The sequence below is a fragment of the Hemicordylus capensis genome, chromosome 2 (genome assembly GCF_027244095.1).
Source record: "Hemicordylus capensis ecotype Gifberg chromosome 2, rHemCap1.1.pri, whole genome shotgun sequence".
NCBI classification, from domain to species: domain Eukaryota; kingdom Metazoa; phylum Chordata; class Lepidosauria; order Squamata; family Cordylidae; genus Hemicordylus; species Hemicordylus capensis.
In genome coordinates this window covers 356,449,981-356,470,059 of record NC_069658.1, presented here as the reverse complement: position 1 = coordinate 356,470,059, position 20,079 = coordinate 356,449,981, and the positions used below count along the sequence as shown (strand labels likewise).

At 43.6% G+C, this 20,079-nt stretch overlaps 1 protein-coding gene across 2 annotated transcripts in view; it reads left to right on the top strand.

Moving 5' to 3' along the window:
• The window catches only part of NR3C1 (nuclear receptor subfamily 3 group C member 1), a 130,920-nt gene that overhangs the window by 100,144 nt on the left and 10,697 nt on the right, over window positions 1–20,079 (top strand). For both annotated transcript variants that reach the window (XM_053294445.1, XM_053294446.1), the window contains exon 7: window positions 19,381–19,511. In XM_053294445.1, the coding sequence (XP_053150420.1) occupies window positions 19,381–19,511 (131 nt within the window). The remainder of the gene's footprint in view (window positions 1–19,380; window positions 19,512–20,079) is intronic.

Here is a 20,079-nt window from a genome sequence, read left to right as displayed (position 1 = left end):
ATCCCAGAAGAACATCCAGCCCTTGGTCTGTCCATGTACACAGGGAGCTTCTCTGTAGACCATCTAGAGAGGGCCCAACCAGAGAGAGGCCTCAACTGAGTGGGGCACTAAGAGAAGAGGTGGGATGAAATCTTTGCAAATGGATGTGTACCAGTTCTTGTCCATTGCCATACATTCCTTATCTCACCCATGGATTACTGGATCTGGGTATTCATTGCATGCTGGGTGACCGAACCTTATAACAATTTCCTTTATGCAGCCTTAGACAGCCGTGCCTCTGTATTTCTGTACCTGCATATGGAAGCAGTAGATTCCCAAAGTGAAAAATGGAATAAGTAAGAAAGCAGGTAATGGCTAGACATATTAAATGTTTGACACTTCAAGCAGCCTTATTTTAAAAAGTTAAATACAACACAGCAGATATGTGAAGCTCCAGGAGTTTTTAGTGGCTCCCACAGCACTTCTGTGTCTGGGATGTGATCTTCTAACTCTCACAATAGTAGGATACATAGTGAGCCTGTTGGTGCTATTTGATCTCCAGCTGGCACTGCTGTTTGATCTCCTGGTACACAGAGGCCTGGCTATGCTACCTGTAGATAGAAATAACCTCATTTCCAAGTAATTTCTTTTTCCTTGTAATAGGTTTTTAGAATACGGATATATTCTAAAAATATATGGACATATGTTCTAAAAATATATGAAAAAGAAATATTCCTTTTCATACTAACATTACTGATTTGAGGTTACACTGGTAACACTGTTATCAGTTAATAAAAATGAGTGGATTGCCATTCTTATATCCTTGTCCCAGCACCTCGGATTCATCATGTAGTGGCACCTACTGAGGCTAATTCTAATTAATTCTGCAAATTTCTCTTGGATTCCATTCTTTGTTTGTTACAAATTGCAGACTGCTGGACTTTCCTTGCTCCTTCTGCTTTGCTTAAAAACCAGTCTGATAAAGTGTTATGAAGAACTTGAAAGCTTGTTTTGGTCCTAATAAAGACATGACATTGATTTTCTTCTTAAAGTTCTAATTATAGCATGATAACAATGTTGGTATTCCACCCCAGTTAACATCCTAATAATAGTTTTTGCTTAATCAGTTATGGATGTATTAATTGGATGTAATATGGATGTATAATATCCAAGATATTCCAGCAGGATGGGCTGAGACATTTTTAAAAGACGAACAGGATTCATTCTGCATCTATTGAGACAAATGTGATATGCAGTACATCCAGACTCCCATCACTGTCCTTTGCACAATATTTCCCACTACTACTATGAATATTTATATGCTGCTCTTCAACCAAAGTTCTCAAAGTACATCACTAGAGGCGGTGTACATATTTTTCAACTCTCATTTACTTTGCTCTCAAGCCTATTGATGAATTTGGGTTTAGTAATGATTTCCCTAATGGAAATGCATATATCTACTAATTACCTGTCTGTTAGATGAAGAATAATATCAGATTAACTATCTTAAACTTATGGCATGTATTACCCAGCAACATTATATTGCTGTGAGAGCAGCCCTATAGTTAATGTGTGAGAGCCTTTCCAAACATTATACAGTCAGAACATTCTTTTAGGTCAAGTTATTTCATTTTATAATTATCAGTATAATTTGTCACGGATAACCTATCTGAGAAAGTGTTTCAGACAAATCTATTGAAAAATGTTTGAGTTAGCAGTTTTAAAAGCTTTTGTTTAAATTTGTCTCTTGTTCATAAGAACAAAAGATTTGTCTCTTGTTCATAAAAACACACTTCTTCTTAGTGGTCCCTGTGCTTCCAAGCTATCTTGTCTCTCTTTTTGGCGATAGCTCCATCCCATTCGCTATCCAAAACGAGGCTCCCAACCGTTATTCCTCAGTTCTTCATCATCGGCTGCACACTTTACTTTGCTTCGCTTGATCAGGAACTTCCTTTGACAAGCCACCCGAAGACAGGAGAAAATGCTTCTGTTGTTTTTATAATTTTTCTTCCTCGCTTTTCTTTATACTGTTCTTCTATCTTTTTGTTTGATGTTTTATTTCCTCAAAAATAAAGTCCCCACACCCCGGATGGAGGGATCTATTATCGCCCATTGTATGGCGACAAAGATTTCGTTTAAAAGGTGCGCGCAATGTGGAGCTAAATTACCATCTTCCAGTAGCCACCAGTGCTGTTTAGTTGCTTTGGACAAGAGCATATTGTAGAAAGTTGCTCCCACTGCCAGAAATTTACTAAACAACCCCTTCTGAACTGAATATCTAGGCTTAGGGCTTTATTGTGGGAAAGGGCTCTTTCTGCACCCCCCAGCTATGGCATTCGAGAGCCAGCGTGGTGTAGTGGTTAGAGTGCTGGACTAGGACCGGGGAGACCCGAGTTTAAATCCTCATTCAGCCATGAAACTAGCTGGGTGACTCTGGGCCAGTCACTTCTCTCTCAGCCTAACCTACTTCACAGGGTTGTTGTGAAAGAGAAACTCAAGTATGTAGTACACCGCTCTGGGCTGCTTGGAGGAAGAGCGGGATATAAATGTAAAAATAATAAAAATAATAATTCTCTGGCCCACCCATCACTGTCTTGCTCACATCATCCACTCACCTTACTCTATCGGACAGAGCCACCCGAATACAGGAGAAAATTGGTCACTTTGGTCCTGTGTTCTTTCGGGAACCATCTTACTGAACCTATCAGTTCCAACAACAAGCACCTCCTCTCTGGTAGCGAACTCCTCCAGTGTTGTGCCACCACTCTGCATAAAGAAGAAGCAGCAGCTACCCCCAGACCAGCCACCAAAAAAGGGAGAAGCCGGCAGGGAGAAGCCAGCCATACTATCACCATCCTTTTAAAAAATTAGAATTTTTTTACCAAGTTCAGGTAGAAGTGAATCAATTTCTTCAAAAATACCCTACTCCTAACTTTGTCATAGTAGAGGTGGCTTGGTCTAGATTGAAGAACAAAGTACTTTCTGATCTTGCAGGTAGGGAAGGGAGAAAACTGGACTCCCTCAGGAGGCATATTTATTCCACAGCTACATACCATCTCAAGATTGCCAATAATCAGGCAGCTATGTCCTGATATAACCTTTTCCTTTGGAGAAAACCTGTGCCATTCTTGGATTATTTTCCATCTGACAAGAAGATCTGAATCTGAACTGCCCCTACATAAGGAAACATGTAGGCTTCCTAAACAACTACTCACATAAGAACATAAGAACAGCCCTGCTGGATCAGGCCCAAGGCCCATCTAGTCCAGCATCCTGTTTCGCACAGTGGCCCACCAGATGCCGCTGGAAGCCACAGACAGGAGTTGAGGGCGTGCCCACTCTCCTGCCATTACTCCCCTGCAACTGGTACTCAGAGGCACCCTGCCCTTGATGCTGGAGTGGCCCACAGCCCTCCGACTAGTAGCCATTGATAGACCTCTCCTCCATGAAGTCATCCAAACCCCTCTTAAAGCCATCCAGGTTGTTGGCTGTCACCACGTCCTGTGGCAGAGAGTTCCACAAGTGGATCACGCGTTGTGTGAAAAAGTACTTCTGTTTGTTGGTCCTAGACCTCCTGGCAATCAATTTCATGGAGTGACCCCTGGTTCTAGTGTTGTGTGAGAGGGAAAAGAATTTCTCTCTCTCCACTTTCTCCACACCATGCATGATTTTATAGACCTCTATCATGTCTCCCCGCAGTTGTCTTTTTTCTAAACTAAAAAGCCCCAGGTGTTGTAGTCTTGCCTCATAAGAAAGGTGCTCTAGGCCCCTGATCATCTTGGTTGCCCTCTTCTGTACCTTCTCCAGTTCAACAATATCCTTTTTAAGATGTGGTGACCAGAATTGTACACAGTACTCCAAGTGTGGTCGCACCATAGTTTTGTATAAGGGCATTATAAATGTTAGCCGTTTTATTTTCAATCCCCTTTCTAATGATCCCTAGCATGGAATTTGCCTTTTTCACAGCTGCCGCAGATTGAGTCGACACTTTCAACGAGCTGTCCACCACAACCCCAAGATCCCTCTCCTGGTCCGTCACCGACAGCTCGGATCCCATCAGCACATACTTGAAGTTGGGGTTTTTCGTCCCAATGTGCATCACTTTACACTTGCTAACATTGAACCGCATTTGCCATTTTGTCGCCCACTCCCCCAGTTTGGAGAGATCCTTTTGGAGCTGCTCACAATCCGTTTTGGATTTCACTACCCGGAAGAGTTTGGTATCTGCAAATTTGGCCACATCGCTGCTTACCCCTGCTTCTAGATCATTTATGAATAAATTAAAAAGCACCGGTCCCAGTACAGATCCCTGGGGGATCCTACTTCTTCCTTCCCTCCATTGTGAAAACTTTTCATTTATACCTATCCTCTGTTTCCTGTATTTCAACCAGTTAGCAATCCACACATGTACTTGTCCCTTTATCCCATGACAGCTAAGTTTCCTCAGGAGTCTTTGATGAGGAACTTTGTCAAAAGCTTTTTGGAAGTCCAGGTAGACTATGTCAACTGGATCACCTTGATCCTCACACTTGTTGACACTCTCAAAGAAGTCCAAAAGGTTGGTGAGGCAAGATTTACCTTTGCGGAAGCCATGCTGGCTCACTCCCAGCAGGGCCTGTTCTTCTAGGTGTTTTACAATTTTATCCTTGAGGATGCTTTCCATCAATTTGCCCGGAATGGACGTTAGGCTAACTGGCCTGTAATTTCCCGGATCGCCCCCTGGATCCCTTTTTGAAAATCGGTGTTACATTTGCTACTCTCCAGTCCTCTGGTACAGAGCCCGATTTCAGGGATAAGGCAAGGAGGTTGGCAATTTCACATTTGAGTTCTTTGAGGACTCTTGGATGGATGCCATCCGGCCCTGGTGATTTGTTAGCTTTCAGTTTTTCCAGACAGTTTAGAACATCATCCCTTGTCACTTCTATCTGACTCAGCTCTCTAGCCTCCATCCCTGAAAAGCCTGGTTCAGGAGCAGGTATATGCTCAGTATCCTCTGCCGTGAAGACAGATGTAAAGAACTCATTCAGCTTCTCTGCAACCTCCATATCCTCCTTAATAATCCCTTTCACTCCCTCATTGTCTAATGGTCCAACTGCCTCCCTGGCAGGTTTCCTGCTTCTGATGTACTTAAAGAAGTTTTTGTTATTCCCCTTGATACTTTTGGCTAAATGTTCCTCAAACTCTCTTTTTGCCTCCCTTATTGTCACCTTGCATTTCTTTTGCCAGAGTTTGTGTTCATTTCTGTTCTCTTCGTTTGGACAGGCCTTCCAATTTCGGAAGGAAGTCTTCTTCCCTTTTATGGCTTCCTTGACGGTACCCATTAGCCATGCTGGCATCCTCCTGGACTTAGTGGTACCTTTCCTCCTTTTGGGTATACAATCTAACTGGGCTTCTAGTATTGTGGTTTTGCCTAAACTCCATGCACTCCGGAGCGAAGTGACTCTCCTGATTTCCCCCCTCAGCTTTCTTTTCACCATACTCCTCATTTTAGAGAAGTTTCCTCTTCTGAAATTCAAAATATCTGTGTTAGACATCCTTGGTGATTCTCTCCCTGCATGTATGCTGAAATTGATGGCACTGTGGTCACTGTTCCCTAAAGGGTCGATGACACTGACATCACGCACCAGGTCCTGGGTGTCACTCAGAATTAGATCCAATGTCGCCTTCTCTCTGGTCGGTTCCATGACCAATTGTTCTAGGGCACAGTCATTTAGCGTATCTAGAAATTTGACCTCTTTGTCCTGACTTGAATGTGAATTTACCCAGTCTAATCAACCATAATTACAGCCCTGCCTCTCCTTGACGCCTCCCTGATTTCCTCCTGCAACTCCCAGTCACTGTCGGCATTTTGATCCGGAGGGCGATAGCACGTCCCCAGTAGCACGTTTCCTTTCCGGCCTTGTATAGTCACCCACAGGGTTTCTGTGGAGGACTCCAGTCCACTTAGGTTTTCTAGCTTGTTGGATTCTATCCCTTCTTTAACATGCAGTGCTACCCCTCCTCCAAGGCACCCCTCCCTGTCCTTTCTATAGAGTTTATACCCAGGGATAACAGTGTCCCACCGGTTCTCACTGTTCCCCCATGTTTCTGTTATGCCCACTATATCTATTTCTGCGTTAGCAACCAAGCACTCCAGCTCACCCATCTTGGCTCGGAGGCTTCTGGCATTGGCATACAAGCACCTATACACTGAATCTCTCCCCTGATGTATGCTATTCTTTTGACTCTTTGACCTGCTGGCACAGGCTCCCGTCTGCTCTTTATGCGGTTCTGCTCTGTCCCCTTCTGTTTTATTTGAATTCTTTGCAGGCTCACACTTTAAAGGATGGTTTTTGCCAAACGGGATACTGCCCAGCTCCCATTGGCTGTTCCCCAGGTGTCATTTTAAAAGCTGCTCTGCAACCTTTTTGATTTTAAGTGCCAGCAGTCTGGTTCCATCTTGGTTCAAGTGCAGCCCGTCCCTTTTGTACAGGCCTTGCTTGCCCCAAAATGTGTCCCAGTGCCTAACAAATCTAAACCCCTCCTCCCGGCACCAACGTCTCATCCACGCATTGAAGCCCCTCAGCTCTGCCTGTCTCACTGTACTTGCGCGTGGAACAGGTAGCATTTCTGAGAATGCTACCTTGGGGGTCCTGGACTTCAAAATGCTACCTATCAGCCTAAATTTAGCTTCCAGGACCTCCCGACTGCATTTCCCCACATCTTTGGTGCCAGCGTGCACCACGACAGCTGTCTCCTCCCCAGCACTGTCTAGGAGCCTGTCTAGACGCTGCGTAATGTCCGCAACCTTCACACCAGGCAGGCAAGTCACCATGCGGTCAACACGTGGGTCACAAACCCATCTCTCTATCCCTCTAATGATCGAATCACCCACTACAAGGAGGCCCCCACCACCCAGAGGAGTATCCCCTGTGCGAGAGAATATGGGCTCATCATCCACGGAAGGGGTCCCTTCTAAAGGAGCATTTCCCTCTTCCTCAGACCGATGTCCTCCTTGCCCAAGACCTTCATTCTCCCTGACAGCAGAGGAGCTACCAGCCGTGGAGTGGGATGCCTCTATCACATCCCTGAAGCTCTCGTCCACATGCCTCTCTGTCTCTCTGAGCTTCTCCAGATCCGCCACCTTGGTCTCGAGGGAACGGATTTGTTCCCTGAGAGCCAGGGGCTCCTTGCACCGAGCACACACCCATGACTTCTGCCCATGGGGCAAATAGTCGTACATGTGGCATTCTGTGTAATACACTGGGAAGTGCCCCTTCCCCTGCTGACCTTCTATCTTCATACTGTTTTGGTTGGCTGTTTGCAGTATTTAGGGAGCTTATTGTCCGTTTATTAGATCGTTTATTAGGATAGGTCTCAGCTGTAATGGTCAACTATTTAACTGTCCGAACAGTCTTTCCCAAGAATATGAGGGATACAAGGGAGGGATATGTACTTACGTTCTCTTCTCCACCAGGCTCTTTGTGATCCTTGTGATTGCAGGGGCTTGTTCCAGGCTCCCCCTCACACTTCCCGCTAAACTCCTGCAAAACTCCTACATCCTGTTTGCTATCCCTGTTCGCTATGCTCTCGGGCCTTCACCTCATATGTAGAGTAGCCTTCCAACTGTCACACAGGATGTGAGTCACAGGAAAGGAATGTGGTCCTCTCCCAGCCCTAGCTGACTCCACCCCTGCCACTGAGTAAACACTGCCTTTAGGTAACCCTAAGAACTCCTAGCCCTGTGATATCTTAACCCTAACAAGTAACACACAGAGAGATAGAGAGACTAAGACCTACCCCTGAAAGAAAAACAGCCCCTGCAAAACTCCCCTCTTCCTGTTAGTTTGTTTGAAGGGGGGGAACACACCTCACACCATGCTACAGACTACACAGCTCATTCTGTGTCAACAACAGTAACCTTATGTCGCCATGCCTGGATGCATTATTCCATTTTAGCACCTGAAATGAGAACCAGAATTGAGAATCTCCCCTTTTTATGGCAAAACACTCTTTGGGTACAAAACTGATGAAGCCATGGAACTAAATTGATTATGATCACCCAATTGTCATATGGATTCACTAAGGGCAATAAGCAGGCCAAAACTTTGTCCTTTTGCCTCGTAAGCCAGTCCTTCTCCTCAGACCATTCCTTTTGGCAGTCCAAAATGGACCCCATACCACAAATGGCAATACTCTTTCAGCAGGACGCAACAGTCCGAAGCCAAGCCCTCCACCTAAGACCCTGACTTTAACAGATTTGGAACATGCCTGGGACCTTATCTGGATGTATGAGAGAGAACATCACATCCAGCAACTGGGTGCTCACCATAATTCAAATTGGATATGCCATAGAATTTGTTTCTCATCCCCCCGGCTCTGGAATCTAGATCACGCATCCATCCATAGGACTTTGGGAAGAGATACACTCCCTCCTATCAAAGGACACCATCGAACTGATGAGGGGAAATCCTGCAACAGGATTTTTCTCCTAGTACTTCATGATCCCCAGAAGAGACAGTAGTATTCACCCCATCATGGACCTCAGAGAGCTAAACACCTTCATAATGTACAAGAAGATCAGGATGCTCACGATCTCATCCATCCTTCCTGTACTCCTTAAGGGCATCTGATTTGTGTCAATAGACTTTGAGGATGCTTATTATCATATCTCCATTCACCCGAAGCACCAAAAAAAAAACCCTTCCAGATAGGCTCTCAAGAGTTCCAAATCAGTCATGCTCTTTGGCCCTTCTGTTACACCTTATGTGTACACAAAGTGCATGGCTGTGGTGGTCGCACAATTACAAGAACATGGCATCCAGATCTTCTCATATTTGGACTGGCACATTACAGGGGGATCCCAGGAACAACTGTACTGCAATGTATGACATAACCTCAATCCCAGTTAACTCGGACCATCTCCATAAGATTTCTAGGCATCTTCTTCAACTCAGAATGACAGGCCATCTTCCTCCCCTTGGATCGGATACAATCTGTCAGCAGCCTGGCTACTTGTCTCCTCTATTATCCCCACCACATATGAGCACTGTAAGATCTTCCCCTTAGGGAATGGAGCCGCTCTGGGAGGAGCAGAAGGTTCCAAGTTCCCTCCTTGGCATCTCCAAGATAGGGCTGATTCCTAGAGATTCCTGTCTGCAACCTTGGAGAAGCCGCTGCCAGTCTGTGTAGACAGTACTGAGCTAGATGGACCTATGGTCCGACTCAGTATATGGCAGCTTCCTATGTTCCACATGGCCCTGGTGCTTCAACATCTATTAGGCCTAATGGCATCTACAATATCAGTTCCACTTCACACTTGGCTCTGTATGAGAGTATTACAGAGGTGGTTCCTGGACAACTACAACCCATGTTCTCAACCTCAGTCCACAATCCTCACAATTCCCCATTAAGTACACCATGCAGTCAAAAGGTGGACCCTCACACCAAACCTCAGGAACTTCCACTCACCTTCACCAACTCAAGCTTCCACTCACCTTCACCAACAACTTGCATCATTCACAGGTTGAGGAGTTCAACTACAAGATAGAATGTTCAAGGACCTATGGTCCCTCTTAGAAAGCCGCCATTACATAAATTACTTAGAACTGCTAGCAGTCTTCAAAGCCTTCAGGCATCTTGCCTTTTACATATGGGGTCCTCAAGTTCAGATCAGAACAGACAACACTACGACAAAAGCATACCTCAATCTCCAGATCGGTACAGGGCTTCCTGCATTCTGATCACTCCTTGGTGGCCTAGGAGACTCTGGTTTTCCCTACTTCACCAACAATACTTGCTCTTGTCTATTGAGTCATCCTCATCTCCTAACTCAGGATCAGGGCTCTTTGACACACCCATTCACACCCTCAGACTGTTGAGTAGTGCACGGTGGCCTCATGAAGTAGGATCGGTCATAGAACCTTTCCTGAAGCCATCCACTCAAACGTTCCTATAACACAAAATAGAAAAGATTTTCAGCACAAGCGACACACGAAGGAGTAGTTCCAAGGTCTTCACCTAAGACTAGGGGTGTACAAACAGGTTTGTAACCAAATTAGTTCAACTTCGAGCCTGTTCAGTTTGACAGTTCAGAGTCAAGCCGAACTGCCCCTGGTTTTGCTCGACCCCGGCCAGAACCTCCCCCGGGGCAGGGAGTTCACGGACCAAATAATTTTGTTTTTTAAATAATCCCCAACTTATCCATCTTGGGGGCTTCTCCAAGGTGGTGGCTGGGTCCGTGGAGGTATCCCCCCCCCCACCGGCCTCTATTATTGCAGCCATCACCAAGTTCGGGCGGTCTTCAGCCCTTTCCAGGCATTTCCCCTGGCGCAGCAGCCATTTTGGAGGCTGCCGTGCATGCGCAAATGGTCCCTGCGTGACCTGGTACATGACCCAGGCTTTTACTTTTATTTTAAAGGGGGGCAAAAACAATGATTTTCAGCACCATGGGCTACTCTGGAGCACGGTAGGGCTTATGGGGATCGATTTGGGGTGGAAAACGGGGAGAACTATTTTCAGTTATTTCGAGCAGTCAGGAACCTAACCACTACCCCCATTCCCATAGCCCTAATGCTCCATCATCCGCAGATTCTCTGTCCGCCTGGAGTTTTTGGTGGGATGAACAAAGGAAATATGACAGCTCTATTATCTAGTGGCTTCAAATAAAATTGATGAGCAGATGTTCCCTTGTTAATTTATTAAGATAGGAAGACCCTCAAGACACACTTGTTTTCTCATGCTTTTAATTGAAATTAATTTCAAACTGTTCTTGTGTTTTTATCTCATGAATGAATGAATGGCTTTATTATGATCATAAATCAGACATATATCCCATGAGATTGTTTTAACTTTTTATTCAGTGAAATTGTTTTGTTTTTACTTTGTTTTATAATTGTCAATTTTAAAATTGTGCACACTACCTAGTGATGCACATATCAATTGGTATATAAATGTGATAAATAAGTGTGTTGGCGGGGGGTATCCCTGCTAACTGGGCAAAGAGGCACTTTTTTAACATGATGATTCTTTTTATTTAGCAGGGGGAGAGTAATTAGCCCTATCCACCCCAGGCACAGTACCTGCAGTGACTGTTGCTGATGGCTGTCTTACATTTCTTTTCAGATTGTGAGCCCTTTGGGGACAGGGATCCATCTTATTTATTTAATATTTCTCTATATAAATTGCTTTGGAAACATTTGCTGAAATGTTTGGAAACATTTGTTGAAATGCAGTAAATAAATATTTATTTGTTGTTGTGTATAAGTGTGAGCATAGTATGTGAAACTGGAGAATGGGTTTACTGTTTATATGGTGCAAGAGTTAAGTACAACAACAACAAATATTTATATACTGCTTTTCAACAATAAAAAAGTAGTTTACATAGACTTTATAATATCCATGCTTTTTGGTTCCATGAATTTGTAAGCACCTTGAGTGCTGTCTTCAACTAAAGAGTTTTTTCACTACTAAAATAAAACTGCACAAAATTCTGAATAGTCTATACCTTATAAATGTTTTGTAAAGGTAAAACTTATGCACCAAGAAGCAATACATAAGAACAGCCCTACTGGATCAGGCACAAGGCCCATCAAGTCCGGCATCCTGTTTCACACAGTGGCCCAACAGATGCCCCTGGGAAGCCCACAGGCAAGAGCTGAGGGCATGCCCTCTCTCCTGCGGTTACTCTCCTGCAGCTGGTATTAAAAGGCACCCTGCCTCTTTTGGCTGGAGGTCGCCTATAGCCCTCAGACTAGTAGCCATTGATAGACCACTTCCATGAAGTTATCCAAACCCCTCTTAAAGCCATCCAGGTTGTTGGCTGTCACCATATCTTGTGGCAGAGAATTCCACAAGTTGATTATGTGTTGTGTGAAAAAGTACTTCTGTTTCTTGGTCCTAAATTTCCTGGCAATCAATTTCACGGGATGACCCCTGGTTCTAGTGTTATGTGAGAGGGAGCAACATTTCTCTTTATCCACTTTCTTCACACCATGCATGATTTTATAGATCTCTATCATGTCTCCCTGCAGTCATCTTTTCTGAAGTAAAAAGCCCAGGTATTTAGCCTTGCCTCATAAAAAAGGTGCTCTAGGCCCCTGATCATCTTGGTTGCCCTCTTCTGCACCTTTTCCAGTTTTACAATGTCCTTCTTAAAGTATGATTACCAGAGCTGCACACAGTACTCCAAATGTGGCCACACCATAGTTTTTTATAAGGGCATTATAATATTAGCCGTTTTATTTTCAATTCCCTTACTAATAATTCCCAGCATGGAGTTGGCCCTTTTCACAGCTGCTGAACATTGAGTCAACACTTGCAATGAGCTGTCCACCATGACCCCAAGATCCCTCTCCTGGTCAGTCACTAACAGCTCAGATCCCATCAGCGTATATGTGAAGTTGGGGTTCTTTGCCCCAGTATGCATCACTTTACACTTGCCATCATTGAACCGCATTTGCCATTTTGTCGCCCACTCCTTTTGGAGATTCTCGTAGTCTGGGATTTCAGTACCCTAAATAGTTTGGTGTGTCATCTGCAAATTTGGCCACCTCGCTGCTTTCCCCAACTTCTAGATCATTTATGAATAAATTTAAAAGCACTGGTCACAGTACAGATCACTGGGGGACTCCACTTCTTACTTCCCTCCATATACGTATCTCCATATTCCCTCCATATACCTACCCTCTGTTTCCTGTCCTTCAGCCAGTTACCTATCCACACATTAACCTCTCCCCTTAACCCCATTACTGCTAAGTTTTCTCAGTTGACATCGATGAGTAAATATAATATGTGTAAATTTTGAAATTAAGCAAGGACCTGTCTATACTTATGGCCCAAGGAAGGCAAGTGGGTCTCTTTGGGAAGTTGAAGTTGAAATGGCAGTTAGGAGGGACACAGAAGTGAAGAGACAGAGCGGCAGGACAGGATAGCAAAACAGAGAGCTGAACTCTAAACAGGAACCAAGGCAGAGACTTGGAAGCTGAGTCATAAGGAGCTGTTGGTTTAGAGCAGTTCTCCAACAAGTGCCTGGCTTACAGCTAATCCTGGCCTTGCCTTTTCCTGAATAGTCCTGTGGGGGTGGGATGTCTCAAGTAGGCAAGTGCTCCTTTGCTGGCCCTGATCTGGTGCAGTCACTAATCTCAAGATTCCAGATAGCAATGGAGGAGGGTCTTGCATGGGACCCATATGAGATCCAGATGGGGGTATGGATCTTTAATATTTTAAAATTTTAAAATATTTATACCCCACCTCTTCAGGACACTGCTTGTGGTGATTGACAACATTAATAAAATTTACAATGTAAAATAAAAGATTAATAAAATCAGACAAGCTAAAAGACTAGGCTAAAACCACATTAATTAATACAAAGCTAAAAGCTAAGGACTTTGAGGTCCTCTTATATCTTCAGCTCTTCTAGAGGAAACATTCACAAGACACCAAGTTCCAGGTTTTTCTCCAGATCTGTGGCCTCCTTGAGATCTTGGTGAATATTAAAGTCTCCTGCAGTGGCAGGATTCACCTCCTACCTACCGAAGGAGACCTCATCAGGATTGAAGCAAGCCTTGTCTCCTGACAGGAGCCAGTGTGGTGTAATGGATAGAGGGGTGGAGCAGGGAGACCTAGATTCAGATCCCCACTATGATTTTAAGCAAGCTCATTAAGTGATCTTAGTAAAATAATCCTTACTTCTCAGGTTTTTTGATAAAATGTTGCTGCTGATTTGCTGCCTTCCTTCAGATTTATTTTTGTGATTTTATTAGTCTAATTAAACTAAATTATAGGGGAGGTAGAGTATATACACTTTATATAAACCAGATATAGATGTCTAGAGAATGAAAAATAGGACCATCTGTACTTTTATTTATAATAGATAGCTCTGTTTTAACCTGTAGACCCAACTATTTAAACACACACACACATCCCTCAGAACAGCAATAGTATATTCACATGGCATATACCACAATGACGAAGTGGCAATTGTAATTGTGGTGTAATTATAATGTAATTACATTGGAGTTTTGCTGTAACTCCATATCATTACTAATTATTCATTTTCCTAGAAGGGAAGATTAACTATAGAAATTCATGTTTATTTTCTAATTATTCTCTGATTATGCACACTTTGAAGCCATAATTACAAGTAAATAATATTCCCAGTGCTTTTAATTGAAAAATGTAGCTCATTGACATTAACCATTACATTGTGGCAACAGGTTAAGAAACATTAGTAGATAAAAGAAAGTGAAAACCTTCCCAGATGCAAAGTATTCATTAAAAACTTCACATTGTGCCTAGATGTCTACTTCAGCCACTAGTCAAACTATCAAAGTCAGACTATCTGGTCCAGTATCCAATAGCAGCTAAACAGAGGTCTCTGAAACTCACAGGAATATGAATATGATGATCTTTCCCTTTTGTTAGTCCCTAGCATCTGGTATTCAGAGGAATCTCCACTGCCCAATCAACACGGTGCTACAGGCTCTGAATTGGGCAGTGGAGATTCCATATGCAGATAGGGAGGAGGCGCTTGTGATGGTTGAGGTCAGTTGGAATGCAACTTTTACTGGTCGGAAGATGTTCTTGATTGTAGAGGAGAGGAATCTATATATATAAAAGAATAGTGGGCATGGGTCGTGAGGGAGGAAAGAGCTTCTTCAGGAGGGGAATGGGACAGCTCACCCCAGGTCTACCGCTGCTGTTTTGGGGAGACCCGGAAAGGGGCAATATGAGGAGGAAAATGGCAGCTCGCCTGCTCTAAAGCTCTGGTGCAGGCTTCACACCTGACATTTCACTTCTTATGAGGCACAACCCCACAGGTAGGAATGCAGAGAGATTCTTCCTTCCACTGCAAAACATGAAAGACATGCTTTGGTGGGGTGGTAGGTGGAAATTTAGCTTCCTCTCACCTCCCTCCCGCTTGTCCCCTCCGGATCGAAAGCCAAAGTGACAGGACACGCTTGCGGGGGGGGGGTGTTGTGCCCTGTGGTGAGTTGTCCCTGGAGTGATTGGCCGTGTCCAACTGACCGGTGGCAAATTGTCATAGACCTCTTTAGGAGAAGGAGGTTGCTACTGTGTGAATTAGATGAGGAAACAAGATTAACACGATCTGTTAACTCAGGAAGGGAGAGAGAGAAGAGGGGGAAAGAAAGAGGGGGAAAGCGAGTGGAGGAGAGAGAAAAAGAAGGGAGGGTGAGGGACAAGCTTGAGCCTGTCAGCAGCCTGAGGGCAATGACTGACCATGGCAGCGCCTATTGGCAGCAAGGAAGGGCCCAGTCAACCACTGCTGCTGTTTGGGGCTACCGAGGCCATTGGTGGAGGGAAACAGGCAAGGGACAGGCCTGGGCCTGTCAGCAGCCTGAGGGGAACAAGCTGCCATGGCAGCGGCAGTGAGGAAAGGCCTGGTCAACCACTGCTGTTGCTTCTGTGGGGAGGAAAAAGAGCAGGGCTTGGATGAGGGTTGAGAGGTCTCTGGGGATAAGGGTTGCAGCTCGGCCAATAGGCGCCAGCAACGCTGCAACCACAACCAAGAGGGGTGAGGGGGATGGAGTAAAGGGATGGAGGAGTGACCAAGAGGGGTGAGGGGGGTGGAAGCAACCAGATGGAGGAGGAGGAGCAGGAGTGGTGACGGTGGAGAGATCTCTGAGGTGAGGGAGCAATCAAGTACTAGCGCGCAGATGCTCTGTGCGGGTTAAGCTAGTTCATACTGTTGTATTAAGTTTGTAGTTTTGAGCAAATCACTCATCTCTCTTTCTCACAGTTTGCCTCCTGTAAGATGGCCGGGTTGCATTAGCAAGTGTGAGGACAAAAGGTGTTGGGGGGCTGAGATCATCTCTGCCTTATACTTGGTTTCTGGTTGGTTTGGGCAAATTACTTTTTTCTATCTAGTGCAGCACTCTTGTTTCAGTCAGGTGCCTCTGGGAAGCTTAGAAACATGTTTGTTCCCATTATCTGATATGATTGATTGATTAAGTGCTGTCAATTCGGTGTCGACTCCTAAGGACCACATAAATAGATTCTCTCCAGGATGATCTGTCTTCAACTTGGCCTTTAAGATCTCTCAGTGGTGCATTCATTGCTGTCGTAATCGGGTCCATCCACCTTGCAGCTGGTCATCCTTTTCTTCTCTTTCCTTCAACTTTTCCCAGCATTATGGACTTCTCAAGGGAGCTCCGTCTTCGCATAATGTGTCCAAAGTATGATAGTTTGAGCCAGGTCATTTGTGCCTTGACTGAAAATTCTGGACTGATTTGTTCTAGGACCCATTTGTTTGTTTTCCTGGCTGTACATGGTATCCTCAAAAGTCTTCTCCAGCATGAAAATTCAAAAGCGCCATTGTGCCAATAATTTTTCTATCTTGCTTCTTCAAAGTACAGCTTTTGAATCTGTATCCAGCTTTCGCACAGTATCTGATATAATCTGGTATATTTCTCCAAATATGGAGGTTCAGTTTCACTGTTATGGCTCAGGAGAGGCTTCTATGGCTGAAGCTGAGTGGAGCAGGTAGGAGGAGCTTTGTGGGGTGGAACCAAGGGGAAGATGTAGGAGTGGGTGTGACTTGTATTTCTTGTGAAAACATCAGCTCTCTGATAGTCTGCAGTTCAGAGGAATTATTTCTGAACAGCTGTACCTCTTGCATATAGCTCTAAGTACAGTTGGGATGAGCCATTCCTGGATGGCTGTAGCACATAAATTATAGGCTGCTAAAGCATCTAAAATATGGCCTGTATCTTAGCACACCTTGAGATTTCAAAGTGACACCCCACATCCTCTTCAGATGGGGACATATGGCAGGGTGTGGGCCTACCTACCATCTACACCCCCTCTCAGGGTGTGAAAAGGAAATAACTTTGAAAATAGAAAAAATACTTCTCTACAGCATGGCAATATTAATTCAACAAATAACTCTAAAACTGTATTGATTTATGTGTGTTCTTTCCCATTAAAATAATCAATACAATTTTTAAAAAACCTTCAGAAAATGAAATGAAGACCTCAGAATTCTCTTAATTTCTGACAAAATGAGAGTGGTCGTAATAAAATATTAAGAAACTGTGTGTTAGCTTTATTTGGTACTTGTATATTCCTGTACACATTTAGGACAACATGTTGTATCAATACATGGGCCCTGGTGTATTGTGTGGTGCCTGGGCCCGGCAGGGCATATCTGTGGCCACCCTTCTTCTTTGGGATACTCTCCTCCCCTCCCCAATATTCCAGCCCCCTCTTTAATTGCTTTTAAGGCCCTTCTCAAGACCTACCTGTTTCGCCAGGCATTTGCCCTTTAATTTTTTTTTAAATTGTTGTTCACTACTTAGAGTCTTTGGAGGAGGTAGTGTATAAGAACATTTTAATAAATAAATAATATAAATCACATCTGGAACCAAAAACTCTCACTTTATTCTTTGCTATTCCAAGATGATAGATTATTTTAGAATTGCTTGCAAATGACAGAACAATATAATCTCTCCCCCACCCCCGTAAAGGAAAAAAATATACACACACAAAAAGCTCTTTGGGCCAGTTCAAATGATACTCCGAACCATCCTCTCAGATACATAGAGGGCAGAGTGTGGACATCCCACCCCCACCTCCGCCCACCGCAGCATGCCTCCTAAATTACATGGGAAAGATGGTCCGTTTGAACCACCACATCCCCTGCACAATTAGGAGATGGTGTGGTGCCCTGATGGGGGGAGGTGAAGAGGGTGGTTTGATTTAAAGAATCAAAAAAGATTGATTTAAAGAGTTGGAAAGAGAACCTGTTACTAATACCACAGAATTTTCTTCTATAAAGATCTACATTACCCTTTCAGTCCTAATCCAGTAATAACATTTTACCAGCAAAAATAAACAGTTCACTTTAGTTTTAAAAAGTGCTTTGAGTTTGCTGTGCAACACCAAATTTTGAAGAGGAAGTGGTATATTAAAATAGGGAGATATTGAAAAGGATACTTCATATGTTAATTTTTATGTACTGAAGCAAAAATGATTTCTGTATTTTTGTAGTTATTGACCAAGCCAGTTTTTTGGAGTATGCAATTCCGCTTTTTTCAATACTAACATCACCAGCTTTTTTGCTCTGTTTTTGAGCTTAATTCAAATGCTAGTTATTACCTTCAACCCAAGTAACTTGTTTAGGACTTGGATTCTTAAAATACTTAACATATATTTGATCACTGTTTGGCAGCCAGACCCTAGAAATTTTGCATGTGTTTTGCTCTACCATGAAACCGGATCTGTGCTAGTATAGACATCTTCTAATGTCCGGAAGCTGGTACGAAAGCCCCCATTTTATATTAAGGACCAACACCTACCATCCAATGTGACCGAACTTGAACAGTTCTGTATGGAGGAGTGGGCAAATATTGCTCCGTCTAGATGTGCAAGGTTGATAGAGAAGTATCCCAACAGACTCAAGGCTGTTATTAAAGCAAAAGGTGGTTCAACAAAATATTGACATTGGGGGGGGTGATCCTTTTTCAATCTCAGTAATTCTTGTTTTTTATTTCTGACACTTTTTCTGGACTGTAATTGTGATGTTTTTCAGTTGGATGTTATAGGTTGCATTGGATAAGTACAGCTGGTGAAGGGAATTTTCTTTGTGTTTTTATTTCAGGATGTAAGGGAACCAGAATTTAAGGTCTATCAAAGGGGGTGATTCTTTCCTATACCCACTGTATTGATTGTTAGCTGTTCTGTTTTGCTTAACTTTTATGTTTCTATGTTTAACATCGTTGTGAACCCTCCTGAGGGCTCAAATGAACTGTGTTATAAGATAGAAACATTAAAATAAATTAAAATCAGCTTCCATATGCCTGTGAGAATAAGTGGGCCTTCTATTTCTTCCTAAAATTAAGCAGAGGAGAACATTGCCATGCTTCCTCTGAGAGTTTGATCCAAAGCCTTGGCACTACTGCTGAATAGGCCCTGCTTGCTTATTTTTAAGCTTCTTGTGGACTTTGGCTACAATCCTGTACTGCAGTTCCCTGGGAGCTACTCCTGGGTAAGCGTGTGGGATCAGGCTATTTGTGACTTTATTTTTGAGAAGGACCAGTATGGGGAAAAACAACAACCCCAAAACAGCTTCATTGGAGGATGGGGGGGGGCGGTTTACCTTTCCCCCCAAAGAATTTTATCCAGTTGGGAAAAAGCTGAGGCAGAAAAACCAGGGTGGGGGAAACAGTTTTAACCATATTTTTCCCTAGGGCTTTCCCCAGAGCTTTCACATCTCCAGGCCTGTGTTAATAATCCATAATAATATACATCCAGATAAAACAGTGTTCCTAAAATCTGACTTTATTTATTTTATTGACTCATTTGGGACATTGTCAAATCATTGGAGATGATTTGGTCATTTTCCATACAGAAATTTATTGGCCCCTTTGTACTGAAGTGAATGTGTGTGTGCTTTTTCCTCAGGCAGAGAATGAATTTACCCTGTATGTATGAACAGTGCAAACGTTTGCTGATAGTTACTAATGAGTTAGCTCGGCTTCAAGTTTCATATGAAGAATATCTCTGCATGAAAACTTTGCTACTTCTCTCTACAAGTAAGTGAACATTGGTGTTATTGTAGTGTTTTTAGGGAAGAGTATAAATTGTTGTGGAATTGGTAAACGCTGAGATATCTTCATCCCTCAAATCCCAAGTCCAACCTGCAATTTTCAAGTGTGCAAAGAGTCCCGCTATCACCACACTTCACCAATCTTAGTTACTGTCGTAGGATATTGTCTCTTTGTATACATTAAGCATGGGCAAGACTTGTACATCAGTCAGTACTAGATTTGTCCTTGTCACTAAGGCTGTTTTTATGGATCACAATAAATTTTGTATGTAAACGCAGTCTCCACATACCATAATAAATGGTGCAAAAATGGTGTTAAAATTATAACTTGATTTAAACATTAATCATGTCACCAGATAAATGGTTTTTTGATTAAAGTGGTTCAAGCATTGTCTTAGTCTGATTTTAGTAGTGTGCATGGACCGGTCCGGGGCCATAGAATAGGCCTCCAGAGCAGTCCGGAATTTCGGGGTGGGGGAGTGTGTCTTTAAGGGGGGGGCGGTAGTACTCCCCCCCCCCGCCGCTCTTCCCCCTCCGGCGCTGGACTTTCCAAA